Source organism: Echeneis naucrates, chromosome 5 (genome assembly GCF_900963305.1).
Source record: "Echeneis naucrates chromosome 5, fEcheNa1.1, whole genome shotgun sequence".
Lineage (NCBI taxonomy): Eukaryota > Metazoa > Chordata > Actinopteri > Carangiformes > Echeneidae > Echeneis > Echeneis naucrates.
Genome location: NC_042515.1, coordinates 23,183,762 through 23,209,012, shown reverse-complemented (window position 1 = coordinate 23,209,012; position 25,251 = coordinate 23,183,762). Strand labels below are relative to the sequence as shown.

At 39.3% G+C, this 25,251-nt stretch overlaps 1 protein-coding gene across 2 annotated transcripts; it reads left to right on the top strand.

Moving 5' to 3' along the window:
- The first annotated feature begins 7,547 nt into the window (after positions 1–7,547).
- On the top strand, positions 7,548–25,074 carry nucks1a (nuclear casein kinase and cyclin-dependent kinase substrate 1a). Of its 2 annotated transcripts, XM_029503131.1 has the most exons (8): positions 7,548–7,828; positions 14,055–14,104; positions 16,478–16,568; positions 18,832–18,878; positions 19,423–19,575; positions 20,951–21,100; positions 22,502–22,654; positions 24,700–25,074. In XM_029503131.1, the coding sequence occupies exons 1-8, from the start codon at positions 7,812–7,814 to the stop codon at positions 24,951–24,953; spliced, it is 915 nt and encodes a 304-aa protein (XP_029358991.1). In that variant the 5' UTR covers positions 7,548–7,811; the 3' UTR covers positions 24,954–25,074. The 2 variants fall into 2 exon arrangements, with proteins under 2 accessions (XP_029358991.1, XP_029358992.1); XM_029503132.1 differs by lacking the exon at positions 20,951–21,100.
- Positions 25,075–25,251: the final 177 nt, after the last annotated feature.

Here is a 25,251-nt window from a genome sequence, read left to right as displayed (position 1 = left end):
AGAGAGAGAGAGAGAGACAGACAGACAGAGAACACGTGTTCATGTGAGTGTTGCAAGCGTCTGTTATGTGCAGGGGATGCCAACATGAAATTAAACTATGATCATGCAAATTAAATTCATTATTGATTAAGTTAAGTGTAAGCCCACTTCTTCTTGACCAGGCAAATTAAATTTTCACAGTTATAATTTTTCCCATGGCTTGGTATTACACCCCTGTTCATATAAAGGGGAAAAGGGAAATAACACAAACAGTGATGAAAAATGTTGGTTATTTATTTTAGAAGATGTAGGTGAAATAATAAAAGGTTCAGCTCTCAGTGATTAGGGAAACAAATCAGGGAGGACTCCAGACAGCAAAAAATCCCATGTTTAAATAGCTTTAATTTAAATCACTAACAAAAGGCGTAGCTCACACAGTTGGCTAGTTACAAACAACCCAAAAAGGATAGAAAGAAATGAAAACCTGACACAGTTCAATGGACTTACTAAACTAACAGGTCCCAACATGGACTAAAAACTCAAAATCATCACTTCATCCACACAACTTCCAATTAACCTTTGAGCCAATAACCTTTGAGTAAATCCAATTTACTGACAGATTTGTCAGTGTCCAGGTTATGAACACAAAAGAGCTAATTTTACGAGTCAGTGATGGTAACACCGCTAACCTTATGGACGTCAATGATGAGCCACGGGGAGCCATCAGACTTTCCCTGTATAAGGCAGGGTGAACTCCAGAACGTGGAGCTGGGGACAGCAAAGCCATGTTGTAACAAATCCTTGGTTTCCTGTTTCATTAAAGCATGCTTAGTTGGATTGGCTCGATAAGAATATTGTTTTATTGGCTAGATGTCTTTAACATCAATTTCATGCCAGAGGTCTGTGGTTGGAGATGGGACATCACTGAAACGACAAGGGAAAGAATGTATTAGTTCAGTCACATCAGCTTACTGCTCATCTGACAGATCTTTCAGATCTCAAGCTGAAATTGTGCTTCTCCGATCTGCTCTTTTTCACGTGCCTCCATCCAAATGTGAGTGAGGTGAGCATCCTCTCAGGAGTCAGCACTACGAAGAACGAGGCAAAGTGAATGGCTTCTCACACTACTGAAGTGAGTCACTATATTTATCAAATCATCTTTCCAAACCAAACACTCTGTTGTTCTGGATACTAAGGCTGTTTGTACATTTGCACCAGGTTTGTTTGTTTTGTGTGTGTGTGTGTGTTTGTTGTTGTCTTTGTTCTTGGGTTTTTTTTATGGACTGCTAGTTTACTGTACATCCATGCTTTACACAGCTGGGGAAGACCAACTTCTAAAGCAAAATTGTAAGAATTTGAAAATACAGCTGTCATCCTGCAGCTCTCCTCTCAAAGACTTATGCCCAGCTGCAAGTCTTTAGGTACAGTTTAGCAATAAGTATTAGCAACATTGGATAGCCTACTTCCATGCTAAACCTGAATATTAAATATTAAATATTAAATCTCCTCCAACAACCAGTTCAGATGCTATCTATCTATCTATAGACCAATGACAAGCAGGGCTGGGAGAGGTGCACCAATGGGAAGACAGAGGCAGAGTCAAGGTGTAGAGCAGGCGAGAGAGAGAGAGCACCAAGCAGGGGGGGCTGGACCGTAACACTTGGACTCATCACGCCACAATTGTGATGAATCCTGGTGAAGCACAACCATAGGGCCAATGTTGATGGAAACAGAAAACTTCACTGTTACCAGCATAACCGATGAAAGGCCTTCAAGATGAGATGAGTATTAGCATCATAAAGGCAAAGTAATGTTGGGATCAAATGTGAGCCTGAAATAATATCTAATAATATAGCTTACAACAGTGATTCCAATTTTTTTCTGTATTTCAAAGGCATTTTAAGCCTAAGCTGCCAGTCGTGGTTGGAGGTAATGTGCATTATGTTTCCAGTTATCCACATTTCTCAGAAATGACATGTTTTACAACCCAACCGGTCGAGGCAGATGGCCGCCCCCCCTGAGCCTGGCTCTGCTCGAGGTTTCTGCCTCTTAAAGGAAGTTTTTCCTTGCCACTGTCGCCAAGTGATTGCTCATCGGGGGATCTGTTGGGTCTCTTTAAATCATTTTATAAAGAGTTTGGTCTAGACCTGCTCTACATGTAAAGTGCCTTGATGTAACTTTGTTATGATTTGGCGCTATACAAATAAATTTGATTTGATTTGATTTGAATTTAGTGCAGACATTCACTTGCACTCAAGGAAGTGATTTTGGTGGTCTAAGGTCTTTGGAGCCTTAAAAAAATGCTTTTCAATCTCTTGAAATCACTATCCCAATATTGCCTTATGACAGTTATGACAACTTTCCCTTAAACTAAAAATTACCTGATTTTGGAGGCAAAAGGTTAAAGGTTATCACAGTGAACTCACACACGTTCCATTTCTCTGGTTACTCAAAGACCTATTCATCCATGTTAGCTCCAATGTTGAGACCTGATCCTCTAAATGTTGGACTTTAACAAGCTATTTAATGCACGTGAACATGGACAAAGCATAGCTTCAGCGTCACTTAAAAATTAGCGTTATATCGTCTTGTAGCGCTAAATAGTGCTAGTGTGAATAATGTAAAAAATCACCATCCTTCAAAGTGTGTACCACTGATAGAGTTGCCAAATCACCTTTTTTGTTCTGATTTGTTTTGTTGTTTTTGTCTATTCAGCCTGTCATCAGTCATCATGCCATATCACGTCATGTGTGGGCACGTCAAGTCACGTCACTTCACATCAGCTGGGATTGGCTCATGCCTGCCATGCAACTGCATGGATCAGCATTATAGATAATGAATGGATTGACTTTGTTTGATGAGTGCATCAGTGTGTCCAACTTGACTGACATCTGTCTGACTTGGATTACTTTTGTTGCACATGTCAACCAATTCCAGCTTAAGTCAGTTCAGCTCTAACTGGCACACAGCTCAATTGAACTGCAATAAATGAGGACACATTGAAATGTGTAGCAGCAGTAAAGGCATAGCACAGAGCCAAGAGCCTTTTTTACACAGTTTTTATTTTTGTACTTCATGGATGTGTCGTGTTTCAGCATGTGTGTTAGGCATCCTTGAATAAATGTGTTTAAAATTTAATTGGATTGTTATTTGAATTTTATTGTTTCATTCACGCTTAAGAAGGAGTTAAACAAACTCACGTTCTAGAACCTATACTTACTGTTTGCAATGCAAACAGCCGATGACATGCCTCCTCGGCGCTGTGTTGTTAAAGAATTAAAAATAACAAGCCTGGACTGGTACTGAGGGTTGTTTGTTTAGTTGCGACATTACAACGCAGATTATTTGTGTTGTAACATCACAACTATCAGAACATCTGATGACTGTGGCACAGGTGGAAGAGCAGGTCATCTACTAATCGAAAGGTTGGTGGCTTGATCCCTGACTCCTCCATTTGTCGTGTCATGTCCAAATTGTCCCTGAGAGCTGTGAAATTTGTATGTGTGTGTGAATTTGCCAGTGCTTTGAAGTCTAATCAAGAAGGTACCCTCACATGCCCAGTTTCTGAATACAGGGTGAGTACATGTGCCTATAGCCTGATGGTACCTTCACCACTTACGCATCTATCTATATGCAGGATTTTGCTATTGTAGCTGCTCTAATTGAAACTACCTCAACTGCATTATAATCAATTAGGTAAGTTAGTTAAGTGTATAAAGACTACTCAGGGTGAAATCAGGATCAAATCAGACAGAAAAAAAAAACTCAGGCACACACATTAATGTTACTGTTCTTTACTGTTCTGTACTGGTAAATTCACCTTCTTAGATTTTAGAAAGGAAATAATTAGGTAAAAACAAGACATGACAAGAGCCCCTTGACGTGGATTTGTTTTAGAAGGGATCACAGGCTGCTGTGGTTGGGGAACACTGATTTGATCTTTAACTTTCCAACTTTATGAAACGCCTTTTCAACTGTGAGATTGCACTTTGAACTAGTCCATTATATAAATTCAATGTGCTGAAAAGTACACTATTTGCCTCTGATTTACAATCCAATAGAAGAAAAGTATTGTGAAATTACAGTAGTGGAGAGTAGCCCCTGTTATATGTGGCCACTTCTACCATCCATTATCCGTACTGCTTGGTTCAGAGATGTTCAGAGACAATCAGTATTCAAGCTTCATGGTGGTTTTCAGTTTTATTTGTGAGCCATCTTCATGTAGACATTTTGAAACTCCTAAATGTGCGGATTACCTCAAATTATATCAAGTTGTGTTTGCAGATATTTTTGGTTGCTGCATTGCAGTTTGAAATATCAGCCAAAAGAGGGCAGTGCTACACAGATGAGGAAACATGGAACAATGTAGTTTGCTTCTGAATGATCCTTCATGTCTGTGATTCAACATGGTACCCAAAGTGGGAGAATCTAATTTTTCCTCACTGCAGCAGCTGCATATGAGATGTGGATCTGAGTGACTATCTGATTATGTTTGAATTTCACGTTATCACCCTACTATCTATAGTCTACAGAATAGTTGAATTAGTAGGTGCACATATCCATTGATGCATTAGTTATTGGCCCCCGAGGTGCTATAAGAACATGTCTCACAGGTAAAAGGACTTTTTCTGTAGTTGAAGGCTGAAGGACACAGAGCTGGGATTGAAGAGTGATCCAGAGTCAACTGTGAAGGCACAAAGAGAAAGACGAGTCACTTCCCTGGTTGCCACAGCAACACACCTGCTCCTCACTGTAGCATCATCCCAGGGATGATAATGCTGAAGTCTGTCTGATGTGGAAGAAGCAAGTGAAGGAGACAGAGACAGTCAGATAGAGGCAGAGACAAAGAATGCATTTTAACTGTTTCTTATTACCTTACATACAACCAACAATACGGAGCAGCAGCTGACTGTCTGATCAGGGAAATTTAATTCCATCAAAGACAAAGAGACACATGGCATTATGGGAATAACTCACATTTCAAATAAGCCCAGCTCCACCCACTAGTGGACGGGACCTACTCAAACACAGCACATGTGTGGGTGGACCTGAAATTCAATGAATATAAAAAACTGTGTTGTTTCAAACACTCTCAACAAGGATCATTGTAGTATAACTTCATAGGCTCATAGCCAAATTAATTATATATCAAGGTTACGGATTTCTTGAGTAATGGACACTTTACCTTCAGCTGTTCTATGAGGCTAATTTGTTTCCACACATTCAATTTGAAATGCTGTATAAGTTAATATAATGCACTGTGTATACCGCTTTGTGGGTATGACATTTTTAGTCTGACAATCATGCAATTGAAAATGTTTAAATGGATTCCTTAACATACACCCCACAGTAAGCACATACATTGAAAACCTTAGGTAAATTTGTTTAATGGCATGTTCAGTGAGCAAAGATATTTTTTATTGGCACCTGGCAGACAATGATCATTGGAATTCACACAAGAAATTAACAATTAAGGTATCCCTTTCTACATTCCTTTCGATCGATATATGATGCATATTGTAGCATATCTTTAAGTAGTTTTGGGTATTGCTAGAAAAAAGTATAGTCCACCAGGTTTGAGCTGAAGGACAATTTTTAGCAAAAAGGATAGGATGACAACAAATAAATCAGATATTCGTTGCTTCATATCTGAATTGTAGAAATTGATATAAGGAGAGTTGAGAAGTGTTTGGCTGGAAAAAAGTCACATTATCATGTCAAGAAGGAAAGCATGTCAAAGAATTCGAATTGCTTTTTCCAAAGGAAACAGGGAGCATAACATTCATATTGGAAATTATGCCCATTGGAGACGGGACAATTTATCTGTACCTAACCCATTTTAGAGCATCTCAAACTCAGCTTTCCAACTAACTTAAAACAGCAATCAACCAATGACAGTCTTACCCATTTGGGTTTAGTGTGGCAAGCTTAGTTTGGGTACAATTTTGGTGTCTTACAGAGAGTTCTGAGGAATTTCAGACCAGCTGAAACTGAGGTCAGCAACGGGGATTCTCAAGAGAAATGGAGCAGGAAGACTTTGCTCTCATTTGTAATTGCAAATCACTGCCTTTGCCCACCCTTGCCAGCATGCTACAATATTAACATTTGCATGGTAGCATGGAAGCAAGTGGTGCTACATTATGTCAACAAATTTGTCATTCAAGGTCAACTCACTTTTTTACTGAACAACTGTTCCTTTAGAGAATTTGCAGCACATGGAAATCCTCCACTGCCTTAGGAGGAAAAGTAGTGCATATGATTTGTTGTCCTGTTATCTGTTCATTGAATTTACCTTAGACTGTATCGCAAGTTTAGTATCATATGTTTTTCAAAACTTCCTTGATGGAATTCCAACATTAAAGTAAAACAGGCAAAACAGACAAACATACATCAGGTGACTTGTGCTGATTTATAATTAAAGGCCCAATTGGAAGAGTATTGCAAATTAGCTGAAGCTGTGATATGTGGTGCGCATGCTTAACCCTTAAAAATGCACACCCTGTAGAAGTGTACTCTTAAAAGCGTACAGAAAATATATTGAGTGCTGTTGGAAAATGGCCATTATAAATCTATGTTAAGATGTATGATTGTCGCTGGCAGCCAGTAGCTTAAGAATATTAAGTTTGACAATGTCGATCCTAAATCTCATTCTGAGATAAGGTATAGCAATACTTTTAACCTCAAGTTGATGAATACTCCATGTCTGCACTCACAGTATGTAGCAGTAGCATCACAACAGTCACTACTTAATACCCAGGATTGACAGTTTTCCATAGAATTGTTTATATTTAGCAGACAGGCCAAAATTAAAAAGAGTCCATGAAGTAATGCACATATACACGGCGAAGAGTTATTTATCACAATATGATTATGAGGTCCTGTTAACCTTTTGGTAGCAATGTGTAAAATTAGGAGAATTAAGCACAGTACAAGTACAAGTACAAGAGTGAACACGGTGGTTATCATGGTCAAGGTATGAGTTTGAGAGTATGGGAGTTGCAGCCAAAAAAATATACTGATAAATTAACAGAAATTTTGCCATGAGAGTCATAAATGCCATTCTCCTTAGATTTTTCTTTTTCTTTTCTCTCTCTCTTATTGGAGGAAATTTATCACTGAAATTAACTGTAAAACTGTAATGCCATAGATACAAGTGCTTGCAGCCTTCACCTCATGCTGCAGTGCCAGGTGAAGCAGTCTTTTTCTAGTACCAGCAAAAACATTGCAAGTTCAATTACTCTGGCTCAGATAGACATTTTATTTGTGCACGTTGCAATCTATGATTGCAATGTTGCTTTGTGGTCTTTTGGGACCCTCACTGAATTGAATGTTTGCATCCAACCTGAGGCCCTCTTTTTGTTTTCTTAACAGTGCTAACTCAACCGAGCTTGCTATCGGAGGCGGGGCACTGTATGCTAACATTGTTCCAACGAGCACCCGAAGTGCCCAACGAGAATTTAATTCATCGTTCAAATCGGCCAATGGCGGTAGAGAAGCGCCACGCTGCTCCTCTCAGAGCTCTGCGGGGGCGGTGCTTGTCGTTGCGGACCCACCCCTCAAGGCCGTGGGTTTGGTTGCACATAGGCTGCAGTTTCAGTTTGTTTTATTCACCATTTTGAGTAGCTGAAGGTAAAAAAAAATAAGATTATTTGCGTTTGGAGGACACGCCGCTGTCGTACTTTTATTTTCATGTGCTAGCTCGGACGGTGGAGTTTTGCACCAACCTCGCTCCCCTCAGTGTTTCGCAGAGCGGGAATCTATTTCTTTTTTTTTCTGTGCTCTTTCTTCTCCCTCCTTTCTTACATCCTTAACCTCTACAGTATTCCTGCAAAATGTCAAGACCAGTGAGGTAGGTGTGCTAAATTTGTCCTCTGCTCGCCGTTAGTTAATAACGACACTGTGCTGGCAGGCGTCGCAGTTAAACATGCACGCCTCGACAATGTTGTGTTTCTACGAGCTGGGAATTTTGTTTATTTCCATGAAAAAATAATGGGAACGTGTGCGTGTGTGCTTCCCCTCTCGTGTGTGTGTGTGGGGGGGCTTTTTTTTCTAACATGGATCCCAGCGGTGTGGACTGTTCGCCATATCTTGTGGAGATACGCACAGCCCGCCGCTGGGTCGTGTTTGTCGTGCTTTTAAATGGATCCACGATGGGCATCGTCGGCTGCTATGTAGGCCAGGCGGAAAATTAGTCGGTGTGATTTAGCCAGCTACGTCTTAGGGCTCACTTAAACCAGGCCTAATAATATTTTTCCTTCTAGAACTGAGAATGAGAATATGGCTACCCATTCATCCAGGGAAGGCTCTAAAACGCTAGTATGCTTCCCCTCCCCTCTCTACAAAAGGGGGGGAAAACCGGAGGAGGTGGTGGTCGGCCTTGGGATTTGATCGCGTTAACCGCTCAGACTGGGTACGTCGCGCTGTAGGCTCCATTACATCGCATTGCGCTGCATTTGCGATGTTTTTTTTTTTTTTTTTGTTTGTTTTTAGTTGTTGTTTCGGACCAACAGTATATATGTATTACTCAATGAGAGTGTCATTGTAGAGGGTGGGGGGGGCGGCAGACCCAGGGGGCGCAGATCTACATTTTCAGCGCTGGCAGTAAATTACCGCTGCTGGCTGATGTCAGAAGAAGGCGGAGAGCTACAAAAAGTCACCACACCCCCCAGTGCCAGATCCCCACTGTGATTATAACGCATGATGTGTCTTTTAATCCAAATTAAATGCCCCTTAACTTGATTACAAGTCATTTTGAGAAGGGGAATCTATCATACAGTTGTTCCCTGAAATCCTGCTGCATATTTGCACCTAAATGCCTGTATCCTGTATTTAAATCGAGGATGTTAGTGCTTGCCTTTAATTGTGTACAATGTTTTAATTTACATATTTCAAGAAGTTGCATTGAAATGACGGAGAATGCAATTAAAAATAACTTGACAAAAAAAAACTAATGTAACAAAATGTCTGAATTAGAAGTGCACAACCACTCCACTGACATGTGAAAAAATCAGAAATTCATTGAAGTTTGCTTATGTCAGCACATAGCATCAGACTTAAGTTTACACATTAAAATAAAATATTTTTTAGCTTTTATCGCCATGCTCAGTCCATTATACATGCAGAAAGATTGGCTTTATATGAGAAAACCACCACCCAACTCCAATGTCCAATTATGAAAATGATCTACTGAAGTTACCTCAAAAACAAAGACAGTGGGAAAAATCAACATACTTCTTCTTTGAATTCAGTTTTACAGCCATAGTGCAAATTTAAGGTTAATATACATCGACAAAATTTTGTGAGTAATTGGAAGGAAATGCAGCTACTGCTAAATGAGTATCTCCACAGACATGATGTAAACTTTCCTCATCAAGGATCATAAACTGTCACAGTATATATGGGGTGGTGGTACTGGAGGGGTATTAGACTGACTCCACTTTGATTTTAAAACTCTAGAGTTGTGTTGTTGCCTCGATGGGCAGGAAACAATGACATAGACACCCTCTTGGCTTTTCTGTCATGATTACCAGCATGGATACTAAGCAAAGGCAACACCTCCAGTTAATTTAAGCAATTGGAAACCAATCTCATTGCTGATCATGAAGAACGCATAATTTAAATTAGATTCAAGTAAACAGCATAGTAATCATGCATGGAAATGGTAATTGAAATAGAATCCATCGTATTGATTTGAAGTTGCATTGTATGTGTAATAATGCACAGGAAAGAATAGATAAAAGCAAGTAAACGAAGGCTGAAATCCATGTTTTTATTGAACACTGAAAACACAGCACCTCTATCAATCCTTACTGGCTGCATTGACATTTTGCAACTTGATTCTTCATCGTTTCAGAGCTGTGGGAGCAGCTGAATGGCATCAGTCACTTTACATATGAGTACAGATAATTTCTGCGGAATTTATCTTTGTGCAATGTTGCATGGCATCAACAAGAGGAATCTGTTTGGCCGAGTGTTTGCGCATCTCACAAAACGACAACCCTACACCAGCTTCTCTTTAATGGTCTGAATGAGCTCTACAGCGAATGAGTGTGTAGCCTGTGTTTTTAATTAACCTTACAGGTGTATGTCAGGTCTGGATTTGGTTTAGCGTGCATGCAGGTCTCCAGTGTGTGGAAGACCATGTTATGCATATGAACATGCTGTGGGGAATAAATACTGAGTGTTGCCCTGTTGTGCATGAAGGAACTGTCATGAGGAAACAGTTGAATGTAGGTTGATAGATTCCAAAGAATCAGATAAGTAATTCTGTTCTTGCCAAATTCTGTGTAATGTTTTTGAATAGGCATAGTAACCATTATATGAGGAGCAAGTTCCACCCACTCGATGAACAGTATATCACTCTACTCAGTGCTTTATAGTACTGTTTCCGTGCTTTATCAAATCTGTTCCACTTATTAGGAAAAATCCAAATCATTTAAACTCTAGACCACATTTTCATTGCTATCAGCGGCTTCTCACACATTGTGTGCACAAAAAAAATAAACACAGGTACATACAATGTACAATGTACCTGTACACTGATTTTCATTGTGCATACACTAACACTTAGCTGCATTAAGATGGGACAAATATTGCCGTGGAAAAGTGTTCAGGTTTTTTTTTTTTTCCTTTCCTTACTCTAAATCAAAATTATCAGTCCCAGCACTTCTAGTAGTCTAACTATAAATTCCTGGGACTTCTTGTGTGTAAATTGTGCTAATGCTAGGTTACCTAGGTTTTCATTTGATAGTTAATGTAGGATAGAATGGTCTGTTTTTTTGGCTGTAAGTTTCGGTTTGATATACTTTCTCTCCCATAAGTCATCAAATCAATTTTTGTACTTTTGCCTTTGCAATATCTTTAAATCTACACTTTTACAAATACAGGAAATGACATCTACTCTTTAAAACATATTCTAGGTGAGAATCTCCACACCCCCTAATTCAATTGTCCTACAGACATTTGAAATGCTTCCTACACCCATGATTTTTGGTGTCGGATAATCAGTCTGTCTCTTGGGGCTGATTAAGGTCTGAATGATTAATCAAACTAGATCCAAATCCTCGAAGCAAGAGTTTTTTGGTGACACCAAAATATTTGACAAAAAACATAAAGTGTTCTGAGTGTTTCAGTTGAACATAACCATTCAAGGTGATATATGCATTATAGAAAAATATGGACTTGGAGTTTAGTAATTTCCAGGTCAGGATATGTATGGAAAAAATGCATGGAAAAATATTTATATATCCAGACTATTGCCCCCCCCCCCTTTTTTTTTTTTTTGTTTTTTGTTTTTTGTAAAAAAATAAAACTGGAAATAACTGGAATACCTTAACAATCCCAAATGCAAAGCCTGATTGGCTAATGATTCAAAATAGGAAATCAAAGCTTAATGCAAACCTTGTGTAAAATTATTCAACAACTCCAACATGGGAGAGGGGTCTGTTCTAACTCATCTGCAAGGGCAGAAACACTGTTGTCCCCTGACCACATGCTCTGCAACCAGAGTCACAAAAATTTTCACCCAATGTGCAACCAAGGCCAAACACAGCAAATAACAAAATTCAAAACACACTGAATGATTAACTGTGAGAATTCATACTAGTCATTCTAGCCTTCACTTGACTTGTTAACATGAACTGAAAGTATAAATAGCTGAGAAACTGAAGCTAATGTCATTGCAGTAACTATTATCTTGGTCACCAAGCCAATAATTTGGTTTTCTCAAGCTGCATCTAAATGCACTGACTGTCCAAGCATGTCTCATGCATTTAGCCCTGTAGCCGTGTCGCACCCCCTTCTTTGGAAACCACTGGGTTATGTTGTGGTAGCTTGCTAGCCGGTAGCTAAATGATCCAGCTGAAGTCAATGCACTTATTTTGAAGTGCAATATCGCCAGTCTTTGATGCATTGTAGGTGCACTTGTCTACACTACTGTTCATGGCTCCTAAAGAACCAAGGGAATCAGTTATTACGGTTTTGTATTATTTAGTTTTTATTTACATAATAAACATCAAACAATTTGTTCTCGGGTGTCTGAACCATCTATCAAGCATGAGCAATTTGAGTCTGAGAAATATATGGATTTTTCAAATGGAAAATGTGTAGGAACACTAACCAATTATAATAAAACATTGACTATATCTTTGATTGTTTGACAGCATGTTTGATAGTTTCCTTTCTGTCCATGTACATTGCCTCCCCTAGAACATTTTGACAAAAACTGAATATTATCACTTTCGATTATACTTATTTGTAAAATTGCCCAGTTCCTTTTTAGAATAATTAATCGCCTATACATATGCACCTGGTAGTCCAGAAATGCTCTTTACTGTATCATCATTGTATAACATGTTTTTTCCTTTTCCTTTTTAAAAATGTAATGAAGTAACTGATGCAGTAGTAGGCGCAGTAAATTTGCTTACCTCCAGATACTTGATATTCTGTGACTGAAGCATTAACTGTGAAACACAGTTAACATGCTGTTTTCTTAATCTGCTAAGCTTGAAATTTCAACCACTTTGGTCAAGTGCCCAACATTTTATCCAATCGGCCCTAATATATATTTAGGAGTATTTGGTGCATCTTCCTGTGAAACATTTATTAACATGGTCATGTGAGCTGATAGTAACCATTCTAACAAATGAAACAGCAGTGTGATATGTTTTACTTTAATTTTGGTTGTAGATTTGTTGATATTGGCCTTCAATCACTCCTTACCATGGCTTCATTGTCACATCACGTGAAGAGCAAGCTAGTGAGATGAAGTGAATGAAGAGAGATACACAAGAACAGCAAAAGTAATATACAAAGTAGTGTGAGACAAAATCCAGTGGGCTTATCAAAAGGCTTTGCCAGTTGTTAAAATAACAGGGTTGTAAAGAGCACAAGACTACAATTAAGTTATGACAAACTGAGAATGTGTATCAATTGAAAAATTACATCAAAATTACAACAAAAAATGTTGCTCGATTTGTACTCCAAACTATTACTTGTGAAATATATTGTTTTTCTATAACATATATTTTTTATGGGCTGTTCCTCAGATTTTGGTCAGCGCATCTTTTTGAAATTGGGAACACCACTGGTACTAAGTAGAAAATTTTATTTCAGGCCCTCTTACCTGCTGCACATTCATGAATGCACACCTAGTTCAGCTCAATCACTCCTGAGCTTTTTTTGTTGAAACTAGTCAAATTAGTTGTTTACTTTAACAAAGCTCCAAGCAGTAGCTTCAGCATACTCTCCTATCCTCATGTTGTGTCTCATTTGGTTTGAGCTAGTTGGAAAACCAGCACCTCACTCACTCTAATATTGAGTGAATGGCAGCATTTGCAAAGCCTGGCGCGCATGTCACTGGCTGCAGGCTAAAGCTTTTACTTTGGTGAGTGTCAGTGCCTGTTCTTGTTATTTGAGTACTTGTAAATGTGCTTGTTTATGGCACCGCTGCCCAACTCTTCCTTCCGCTCCCACCATCACCGCACACTGCTCACCTGCAGTGTGGTATTCAGCCTGGTCAGAAAACTGATACACGTCTTTAGTATCTTGCAGATGATCGCAGGTGCTGCCAGTTTATCATTGTCTTCGCTGGCAGAATATTTGTTTTCCCCTTTGTTTTCTTTTGAATCTGCTAAATAACAGCATTTTGGGGGTTTTGTAAGAGGTTTGGAGGAATGACGATTCCACTGTGTTTTGAACCTAAACCATTGCTCCAGTCTCCGTTAGGTGTTTGTTACCTGAACTATAGTTGGCTACTGTCACCTGAGGCTTCCTTCATACACTTTGCCAAATTAACTGTGGAAACTGTAGAAGGTAGAGCAGTGTCCAGTTCAGTTCTCCCAGCTGGAGGCTATTTGTGGCCACTCAAACCAAATCTTACAATCCAGACATTTACACACAACGGATTTGACACTGCTTGTTGAATCTCTGGGTGTGATATGTAAATATTGTACCTCCGTCCTCCTAGCACCCATTCTTTTGTCCAATATATGACGTGGGAAGTGCCACTCCATTTGTCCTAAATGTGATTTGATGTTTATGTGTATGTGTGTGTGTCTGTGTGTGCTTCTTCACAGGAACAGGAAAGTGGTGAATTACTCACAATTCAACGAATCTGACGATGCAGGTAAGAGACATGTAACACGTTTCAGTGTTAGGAACAATTATTTGCGGTTTGTGGTGTAACTATTTTGTTCATTGGTATAAACACGTCCTACAAAGAAAGTCAAAAATCTTTGGGAACCGCTGATGCCCATGTGTGTTTGTATGGCTAAGGGGTGTCACAATCTCATTTTTAAGTTGAGTGTTTCCTCCAGGATTTTTTTCAGCAGTGGGGGCATGGTGGTGTAAACAAATTACACTAACTTTTATGGCTTTTTCCCTTACACCACAGCCATGCAATGTCAGATAAAGGCTGAATGTAAAAAAAAAAAATAAAACAATAACATTAAATAAATTAAAATAACAAATAATAATCTCTTTAACAACTAGATGGGGTTGTAGAATCAGTGGCAAAATTTGAACCCAGGCTCAGAACACTGACTTTTTCTTCGCTTTTTATCGAAGAGCTCCGAGGCTCTGTTTCAGGGACATTTTCCCAGAGGTGGCCCATTGATGCTTGGCAGCATACATGCGGCAAGGTGATCCCCAGTTCATCTGAAAATGCAGTCTGCAGTTAATACATCATGGCATGTAGATATTAACTTTATGCTATCAATTAGTTTACCCACGATAGCGTCACCGAGTTGGCACCGGGCCCAGTTAACTTAAGTTACCCGTATGTTAGCTGGCCATGAATACTTTGTGAATGTATTCAACTTATAAAATCTATTATGAGTTATCTTAAGCTAATAAGTCTACCTTTTCTCCAGTAAGTCGCTTCCCAATTTTCAAGAACGACGCTCCTCTGACTCTGACCTGGTGCCTGGCATGTCACTTTCAAGGCTGTGCTCTCACAAGTAATTAACATTGTATTAGCTCCAATAGGACCCCCCCCCCCCATCACCAGGCTGTGCTGTGAAGGTGGAGAAATGCGGCAGTGGTTTATTTGCGACAATTAAAGAATAGAAAAGAAAATAAATTCAGATGAATGTAGAGGAAATGCTGGTTGAATTTGGATCACAATCATGATTTCGACCTTCAAAAACAAAAGTGGAATTGAGGATAAAGCCATGCCCTCAACGTCCAGTCCCCCAGGTGTGTCCAGAAGAGAGAAGACACATTTCAGCTAAAATACACTATGAATACTGCCACTATAAGAGACATATTTACCAAACTTGAATATTTTTCATTGTTAGCTTTACCAACAATGTTTGCATTGTTGACCAGAAAACTGATGGTTGTAAGCTTTGTTTCGCATACCTAACAGCCACCATGTGTGAGGAAAATATGGGAGGACATCTCCATGGGCATCATTAAGAAGTAATTTTAACCATGAAAACAGCACATCTAGCACAGGCTCTTAACTCTTCTGTCCTCATTTAGAGCTACACTCCAACAAAGTTCAGTTCAGGCTAAAGTAATAACTCGCTATCTATGGGGGTATCTGTGGAATCAGACATGCAGCCTGATTGGGTGGTACAAACCCTGGATTCAAGCACTTAATCAGTGTACCTTCCATGTAGGGTATCTTTCTAAGTAAGTTTCCGTTTATTAAAGAATAAAAAATGTATTTGTTACAATGGTGTAAAACCAGTGATACTGGATTAAACTAGACTAGTTTAATAATGGCATAGCTGTCTGTGCTGAAAGGGTCTTTTCTGACCTTTTAAAATCTTTGACTCAAAAATCTAGAGAATCGTGGCACCCTTTGTATGCATACACCTTCTGGAAAGTCATCCAAAGACAAATTGCTGATGGATAAAATAGCTGTGAAATTGATATAGCAAACTGAAGTCTAACCCTAACCCTAACCTGGCATGGTATAACTGATTGATGTTGGTCCACGAAATGTTGGCGCAATACTGGAATTGAGGCTACATCCACTCTTACTCTTTAGTTTACGCCACACTAACTAACACACCAGAAAAGGAATATCACTTGGTCCTTCATGTACACGGAACATGTGCAAGCTGGTGTGAATAGGAAGCAGATTATTTACTCTGTTGATTAGTCGCACACAATATTACAAATGAAGGCTAGTCAAGGCAGTTGTAGTTGTATCTCCTTCAAAGAAAACAAAGTCAGTAACACTTTAATTTTTTATGTTTTATGTTTAGTTGAAGGATCAGTAGTATCTGTAATTGGGCAAGTTTGTTCATTTCACAATGATCCCAGTGATTTAGTGTGAAGACACCAAAGGGCTTGTAAGCAAGACTTCAGTTTGTCTTGTACATAACATGGAGTAAATACAGCATCATTGTCTTGGGACAAATATTGTACCCTTTTTTATGCACCACTTCCACTGTAATTGAAATCACGGTTAAAAAGCAAAGAGTTATTGAGAAATGAGTGGATATATCCTTGTGTGTGGAAGACAGATCTTTCTCTTTGTCTGTAGATGAGGAGTATGGTGACGATAAGCCGAAGAAGGTTCGCACAGCCCCCCGTGAGCCCAAGCACAAGCGCTCAAAGAACTCACAGGATGACAGGTGAGAGTTGTACTTCTGTGTTACAGTTTACTTTAGTACATTTACCCTGTTATATTAGTGATAATTTGGCTGATGACATTGTAGTGCCACCTTTTTAACCCATTCAGAGCCAAGACACTTAAAATATTTCAGCACTGCTAGAAAATGACCTCCTGAAACTTGATGCTTAAAACCTTTATTCCTGAGCCTCTGAAACATGGAACGAGATCTGAGATCTTAAACATTTGACTGAGTGTAAATCATTTGTTGTTGCTTGTAAATTGTACAGAGCAAAAATCTAATTTGCTTCAACATTCTCTGTTCCTTTTCTATATATATATATATATATATATATATATATATATATATGCCTGTGTGTGTGTCAGTGAACATTACAACATTACGGTCTAGAACATAGAAGCCAATGCTTTAAGGTCATAGGTAATTTGTTTTGTCTTCTGTTTCCCTGGCCGAGAAATAAGTCTTTATAAATGTGATATTATTCACCAATTATCCTCATCTGACATATTTCACCTTGAGTCTGGGCTAGCTGGTTAGCAGCCCAGGTTGAAGCCAAAGTTTTAATCTTTTTCAATGTTTTTTTTGTTTGTTTGTTTGTTTTTGTTTTTTTGTTTGTTTGTTTGTTTTTTTGAGGGGGGGGTTTACGCCAGTAATAACCAGAGAAGCTGTCAGGGAATAGGGAGAGAGAAAAGAATGACCTGCTGCATAGGTCCATTGGCCAGATTCAAACTTTGGACACTGCAATTACATGACATGCACACAAACTGCTTGACCAAACAGGTGCTACTTGACCAGGTTTTAATCTTTCTAGTCATTGTTTCCATTAAAATAACTGTTGTTATCTGCCTTAGAAACTTGGAATTTTTTTTCCTAGCTATAAGGAAAAACAAACAAAATGCATTAATGATGATGATGAATATCTCCAACCTGACAAGAATGGTCAATCACAAATAATTTCTATGTATTTATATTTATTTTATTTAGAACATGTAAAAGAAACAAAAAGAAGTATACAGATTTGGCCTTGAGGGTCTAGTAGTGAAGAGCACTGCAACCTCTGTAAGAACAGAAGGGAGGGCGGGGGATAGAGAGTGAGAAGGTCTAGTCCTGGTTGAAGGCAAGCCTTCATGAGGTAGAGAGGAGATGAGCCATATGCTGAGCCATGTGTAATTTTCTCTCTAATCATGATTGAGTTGGGTGCCATCTTTCTCCAAGTGGAGCTGCTGTACATAAATGCATCTCACGTTAGCCAAGCTCAGTCCACTCTGAACTACGGGAGCCCAAGGCGAGCATCTCTGGTGAAAGTTAAAGAGAAAACAGATTTTCATGAACTGAAAATGTCACTAACTACAAATTTGAATGAAATCGATAAAATTGATTTATCACCCAGTCCTACACTGACTCTGATCAACCATCTAAAAAAACACATAAAGGACCTGAAAGCAGTCTCTGCAGTAGACACGTTTTCATCTGCTCATTGTTCTTCTCTCTTTTCTCTTGTCATAAGGGCTTTCAGAGCACTAGTAGACATGTCTGTCACTGGCCCACTATGTCGCTGTTACACCAGAAACATTATTAGATGTTAAAAACACACAGTTGCTAATTAAAAGTCAGAAGATCTGACACTGTTACAGGAGCAACAACCTGTATCTGCTCCTCGCAGTTGTGTTTGACCTCAGTAGGAACAGACATGCAGACCCAGTGGCAGTTATTACTATTGGTTCAACATCCCAATTGTACCTGCTTGGTTTTGGTAGAAAGAAAACATTAGCTACTCTGCAACATAGCTCATGGATGGCATAGCTGCCATATATATGCCAAGTAAACAGCATGTCACATTTGTGGTATTTGCGTTTTATAATTTGGCAGTCAACAAAAGTTCCTTTAACTTCTCCTGTAATTAAAAATCTGCATGTCACATTTCAAAGAATGAACTTTATTAATTTGTTTAGTTTACTAGGTTGGAAAGAAAGTAAACATATTTAAAAGTCAGTGGAAACAGAAAATAAGTGCAACTTTGGTACTGAAGAGCTTATATATGTATATATATATATATATATATATAGTAATCTTGGACCAGTTTTTGATTCAACCACCCCTACCACCCACCTCCCCCGACTACTTGTTTGGTTGGTTTTGTTTACCAAAAAAATGTTGATTAAAATCTATGCTTTGATCTTGCTCTTCCACACTACCCAAGATTTAATATGTGGGTTGTTTTTTTTGTTGCTGTTTTGTTTGTTTTGTTTTTTTTTTTCTCCAGTGAGGATTCTGATGACAAGCTCTCCAAATCCAAAAACGATTCAGCAGGTAAGGGAGTCTATATTCCTGTTATCCCTATTCCAACTGTTCACATTAACTTTTTACAACTTGGATTGAATGTGAACAGATTATGGCCCTGATCCACATGTTCAGAAGAACAAAAAGAAGCCAGATGCAGCACTTTTAATAAGTCTATAATTTCACTGTCCCTCTGCCTTTTACATCTATCGCTGTCTGCCATGTTTGTTTTAGTTTTGCTTCTCTCGCCTCCACACAATTATGAGGATCTAGTTGTGTAAAAAGCGCGTTGAATTTAAAAATGGATTGCATGGCTGTTCAGAGTTCACTTTTCAAAAAATCTGATCTGTATCTGATTTGGGACCACATAAGAAAGTGAAAGAAAGATTTGTGCCACCCACACTGTCGTTAATCAATCAGATCTAGGATGCTTTGGGGGGAAGATCTTGTTCATGCCAGTTGGGCTTGCTGTATGAACATTTCCTTAGTGCTTTTAGCTTTGTGAAAACATCTCTGCTCAGCTCTGATCACTTGAATGTCAGCTTACTCTCTTCACTCTGTTATGTTACTCAAGATGACTTTGGCAGTGATGATGAAGATAATGACTTCGGAGAGGAGGAGGATGAAGATGGAGGAAGCGACTATGAAGAAAAAAGGGGGAAAAAGGGAAAGAAAGCCAAGGTGGAGAAACCAAGCAAGAGGGGGCCAAAGAGAAAACGGGCTGCAGGTAACAATCACTTTCGCCCTTTCGACGTTTTGACAGGGTTTTGCCTGAAGTAAAGATGAATTCCCCGTAAAATATGTTGATGCTTTGTGTGCACTGTGGAACATGTCTACAGTGTATGCAGTGTATGGTGCATGTTTCGATACTAGAACATAATTCAAAGTTCAAACAGCAGCTGGGAGATTGAGACAATCACAGGAGGAGAGAAAAGCAAGCTTCTTGTCGTCAGCTTAAACTGGTAATGAGACAGTTTGTACTTTACATTGTAGTACACTGTACTACACTTCACAGTGTAGTGATTTACTTCATCTCATCTTGAACACGCCAGATACATCAAGTGTATTAATTAACTAAGGTGGTAGACCTGTGGATTTTATAATGGCTATGCCCAAGCAGGCCCCAAATCTCAAGGTCCAGTCAGCATCCTTTTACACTGATCTGTTGACATATAAACATGTAATTGCGTTCTGAGTTAATTTGAGCTTAGTGGCTGACGGCTGTTCTTCCTTCCTCATTGGGAATGATTGAGTTGTTCGTCCGAAATAGTGATTGGCAGCTCTGATTTATGAATGAGCAAAAGGCATGTTGGATCAGCCCATCAGTCAATCACTGTCATCTTCAGAGCAGAGCAGAGAAATTTGATGCTGCTCAACTTTTTTGATCCAGTAATAATCATCTAAACAATATCCTCTTTAAACATACATCTCTGCCCTTAAATACCAACAGGATTCAAAACCCCCTGACCTCACCAGCATTAAAATTAATTATTAACCTCTATAGCTTCTTCATGAGACATTGTGTTGGTATTTGTATTAAGGACTCCCTAATCCAATGATCTGTAAAAAGCCTTTTTTACCTTCCTTTAGAAGGAGTGATGTGTGAGGCATTACAAAAAGAAATTTAGTTGCCAGCAAGGAAACTAATCAGTACGAAAGCACATTTTCAACTTAAAAGCCCAGTTTTTCCTTTTTCCAATGTTTTCACTGAAATAAAATGCTTTCTTCCATTTTGAAATTTCATCTTTGGATTTGGGGTGGTTAGTTGAACAAAATGAGATTTCACCTCCAGCTCCAGAACATGTGATGGACATTTCTCACCAGTGAAAAGAAATAATAGTTATTTGTTGTAAATCAGCCATTCTTTTATAATTATGTGAAACAGTCTGAAAAGCGCGACTCCTCATATAATTAAACTGATTCATTAAGAATTTGGATGGGAGTCCTCTGTCAGTGACTGACAGACCGTTGTCACCATTTGGAGAAAATTGATTAGTTAAAGAAAAGCATTGTCCTGCAGGAATTAGACAATGCCACCAACATAGTGAACACACAGTTATAAAATTGTGTTCGTGTGTCTTGTGACTGTGTCTGTCATGTAGATGACAGTGATGACGAGAGGGAAGTGAGTCGAAAGCGTACAGTGCGCCAGGCAGCCTCCAAAGCTGTGTCCAAACAGAGGGAGATCCTGCTGGGTGATGGAGGCAGCGAGGACGAGGAGCATGAAGACCAAGAGGAATCCTACATGGACCGTATGCATCTTTGCGTGTATCTCTACATTGCACACAGCAACACTACAAATAAAGATACGCAGATGGCCGCCCCCCCCAAGCCTGGTTCTGCTCGAGGTTTCTGCCTCTTAAAGGAAGTTTTTCCTTGCCACTGTCGCCAAGTGCTTGCTCATCGGGGGATCTGTTGGGTCTCTTTAAATTATTTTATAAAGAGTTTGGTCTAGACCTGCTCTTCATGTAAAGTGCCTTGATGTAACTTTATGATTTGGCGCTATACAAATAAATCTGATTTGATTTGATACACAACAGCAGGTTGTCAGTCATTACACCAGAAGTATACTTTGTTCCTGTGTACCAGCCACTCACAGGTACATGCTGGATAATATAAGGAAAAGTTGAGAAAAAGCGGCCACCGCACTTCGAATTACCATAGGTTCGCGAATGTTTTCTCTTGAAGAGAAATGCCAGCAGTTTCTGACAGTTGAGAGGTTGCTCTTCACAGCCATTATAGGGTCATTAAAAGAATTCCACTCGTGCCGTTGCCGGAAGTTGTTTCTTCGTTGATAACGTTAATATATTCTTTCGACATACGGTAGACTGCTGGATATCGAAGGTTCTAAGTGTTCTGGAAAAACGGGCAAAAGCACTTAGTCACAGGACACTTTCTGGTCGCAATAAGCAAAAAGTCCAGGTGGACAGTATCAATATTTGTCAAAGGGTGCTTTCTGACATGGTTGTCAGGTCTGTTCATTAAAGGGATGTGCTGTATTGTTCTTTGGGTGTGGGTTAGCCATCAGTTTGTAATTTGGCATCTTGGCTTTTGAAAACAATAGAAACCATGTTTGGAGGAGGTGGAGCTGAGGGGTGAGTGCTGGGCCCAACTTGCTCTCTATCCTGATTGTATCCATCATTAAAAAAAATTAACATGTTGCAATGAAGATTTGAAACTGGAGAGTGAGAACATGAATTAATTTGAGTGAATAAATAAAGTGAGCATTTTTACATACACTTAAAAAAAATCTTTTTTTTTTTTTTTTTTTTTTTTTTACGACCAGTGGAGTCACCCCCTGATGGTGAATAGATGAAATGAAGGTATAAGACCATTAAGACTACTTAATTTTAACGTAAAGATCAATGAATCACAAAAGTTAAGCTGCTCATCTTCTCAATAAGGTTATCGAGTGGATGCTACGACATTTAACTGGTGAGGCAGTGCTGCTGAGCAATCCAAGCTGTCAGGCAAAATTGTTCACACTTAGTAAGAAACATGACATTTTTATCTGAAATTGCTCTGTATTCTTAATGCCACAGGTTCATTATCACCTTAGTTAATAACAACCACCGAATTTTGGACTGTTGGATCTTTTTGGGTTTTTTTGTTTGTTTTTTAAAAAAGACTGCATATCTCTCTTTTGTGCACAGCTGATGAGTCTGGCAGCGACGAGGACTTCATGGTGGAGGATGACGATGACAGTGATTATGGTCACTCCAAGAAGAGAAGCAAGAAGGTGATTCGACGGGGACGGACGGACAAGAAAGAGAAGAAAAGCCCCAAACCCCGACTAAAGGCTACTGGTGAGATGTCCAGTTCTGTAGGAGGAACCTCACAGTTCCTACACCTACTTTCTATTTTACCTGAATTTGTTCACATTATCAGCAAAATATCAGTGAACCTTATTAAAGTTGCTGCAGAAAATGATGTTTTTTTTTATGGTAAATGTGGTTGAGAGCTGAATTAAAATGAATTCAACCGAACCTTTGTCACAAGAATCACAACTGGCTTCTAAATGTTCAGGTTACCGTGAAATCAGTGTGCCAACAAATTTCTCCCATCTTTGCTATTTAGAAGCATTTAATGTTATTCTCCCCCCCACCCCTCCCCCCAAGTGTGGAGCTATTGTCTCCCTCCTCAGGCATTGAAAGAAATTACACTCAGATCTAAGACAATGAGCCACGATTTTGGTCAAAAAGATGTCACAGTTTCATGACTTCCTGCTGCTCCAAAAAATTGCTCTGTTTTGTTTTGGGTTTTTGTTTCCACCTCTAATACTTCCTCTCAGGAGCGCTACACATTTTTTTTTCGTATTCACAGTTTTTCCACCACACCCCAGCTGCTTTAGCTGCTCCTTCGTTCTGTCGCTGTGGTTGCTCCCTTTGGCACCTGTTGTCTTCACATGCACTGTAAACAACACACTCACCCAACTGACAGCTGCGTGTTGTTTCCCCACATTTTGAATGTGCACTCTTAGATTCTGAAAACACTAATGCAGCCATCCCTTCTGGTGCTTCATTGAACCTATTTATAACATTCATATTGATAACACAATACTCTCTGCAGCTCTGACAAACTCACTAATTAATGTAAAAAGCATCAGTACCTGAGCTGAGTGAAGCAAAGTGGCCACAGGCTGGAGATTTAAAACTCAACTATCCTGCTAAATACAGAGATCTTGACCTGGAGCTGAGAGGCTTACTCAGTCTTGTATGCTTGAATGCACCACATGCTCATTTATATTTGAAACTTGTCAAGTAAATACAAGGATCCTAGTTATTCTGTTTAGTTCCACTTTTCCACCTCCTTTACGACTACGCTTCCAATTTAAGTTCATTACACTGTTCCATTTTATAAACTAGTTACATATATTAATTAATTATCATTCCAGTTAAATTCATTTTAGAGTAGTTTTTCTTTTTCAGCGTCAGGTTATTTTGCATAACCACTTCTCCACAAACACCATTTTTATCCTCCTTGTAATATTACAGGATGCCCCGGCTCGTTGCTTGTCATGACTAGACAGTGAGGAAACGGAGTTCCACCGTTCAATATCTGTTTGAGTGTAAATTTAAAAAGCTGTTCGCCAATTACCGCGAATTGCCGTTTCCCTCGTCTCTGGACTTTGTGCTTATGTTAAGCTAATAATCTTTCTCTGCCTCCACACTCCATGGTCTCCAATGCTTTTTATTTCATGTTTTTATCCACTTTAGAGAAATAATGATATATTGACAGTGTGGCGGGGATACTGACTTACTGCCCCGCTTCCTCCTTTAAAAGGTGTATTTCTCAGTCATGACTAGCAGCTGATTGGAAGCTTTGCAAACTAATGTCAGAGTTGGAATCCTTAGAGTTCTTTAATTTTCGTCCAGGTAACTGTGGTCTGCTTCATCACCACTCTGGTTGTCAGATACAACTTCAAAGCAATTTTTGAAGCTAAATCGTTCCCAAAAAAGGAATCAAGTACATTTCCAGTTATTGATTTTTTCTTCCTCATACCAGTTTCTTGGAATCACAGTATATTTTATTGCTTTGAGTTGTCTTGAAATTGATGTTAAGATGTTGTCATTGAGTCTTAATGGAATTTCGAGCCTCTGACACTTGTTGGAACTTTCTACTTGTGCGGCTCCATCTCTGTTTTTACATGGGCTCTAACCCTATCAAGTCATATTGTATTTGTCAAATATAAGGATGCTGGTTGAATAGCACAAAGACTTAGTAGTGTGATATCAACGTGTTTGACTTGTTTCTCAGGAACCTGCATTCATATGTAAAAGTGCAACACTACAGCTTTAATTTATCAGTAGTACTGATTACTAAGTTGAGTATGTTTTTCTTTTTACCCCAGTGACCCCCAGCCCAATGAAAGGAAAGGGGAAAGGGCGCCCCAGCACCAAGGCCCTTGAGAAGAGCTCACCCAAAGAGGAGGAAGAGGAAGACCCTGAGAGTCCCCTGGAGGAGGAAGAGGAGGAGGCAGAGAAGAAAGAGTCATCCCCTGCCCCCAAGACGACAAAGGAGGCTGCAGGAGTAGAGGAAGAGGAAGAGGAAGATGAAGAAGAGGAAGACGGCTCAGAAGAGGAGGCACCTTCTGGAGAAGACTAGAAGATGGTACCTGTTTGAAGCCCATCCTCCTTGTCTCTCTCTGTCTCCTCTCTGTTTTTGTTTTCTTTTGTTTGCGTTTAGAGGTGTTTTTGTTTTCTTATTTTGTTTGGGTTTTTTTTTTTCCCCCCTCCTGGTGGCCTGGCTCAATGGCTTGGACTTGATATGCTTTTTCTTCTCCTCCCTCCTCTCCCTCATTTAAACATTGTGCTCATGTGATCATAAGGAGTTTTTACTTCCAGCTTCAACCTCCCTATTGTCTTCATTTCCTAAATGTTTCTGCATTTCCATGAACTCACTG

Excerpts from the sequence above, each read along its gene's own strand:
- nucks1a (XM_029503131.1), top strand. Across the intron at positions 18,879-19,422 it reads ATCCAAAAACGATTCAGCAG|ATGACTTTGGCAGTGATGAT; the intron begins GTAAGGGAGTCT and ends ATGTTACTCAAG. Across the intron at positions 22,655-24,699 it reads ACCCCGACTAAAGGCTACTG|TGACCCCCAGCCCAATGAAA; the intron begins GTGAGATGTCCA and ends TTTTTACCCCAG.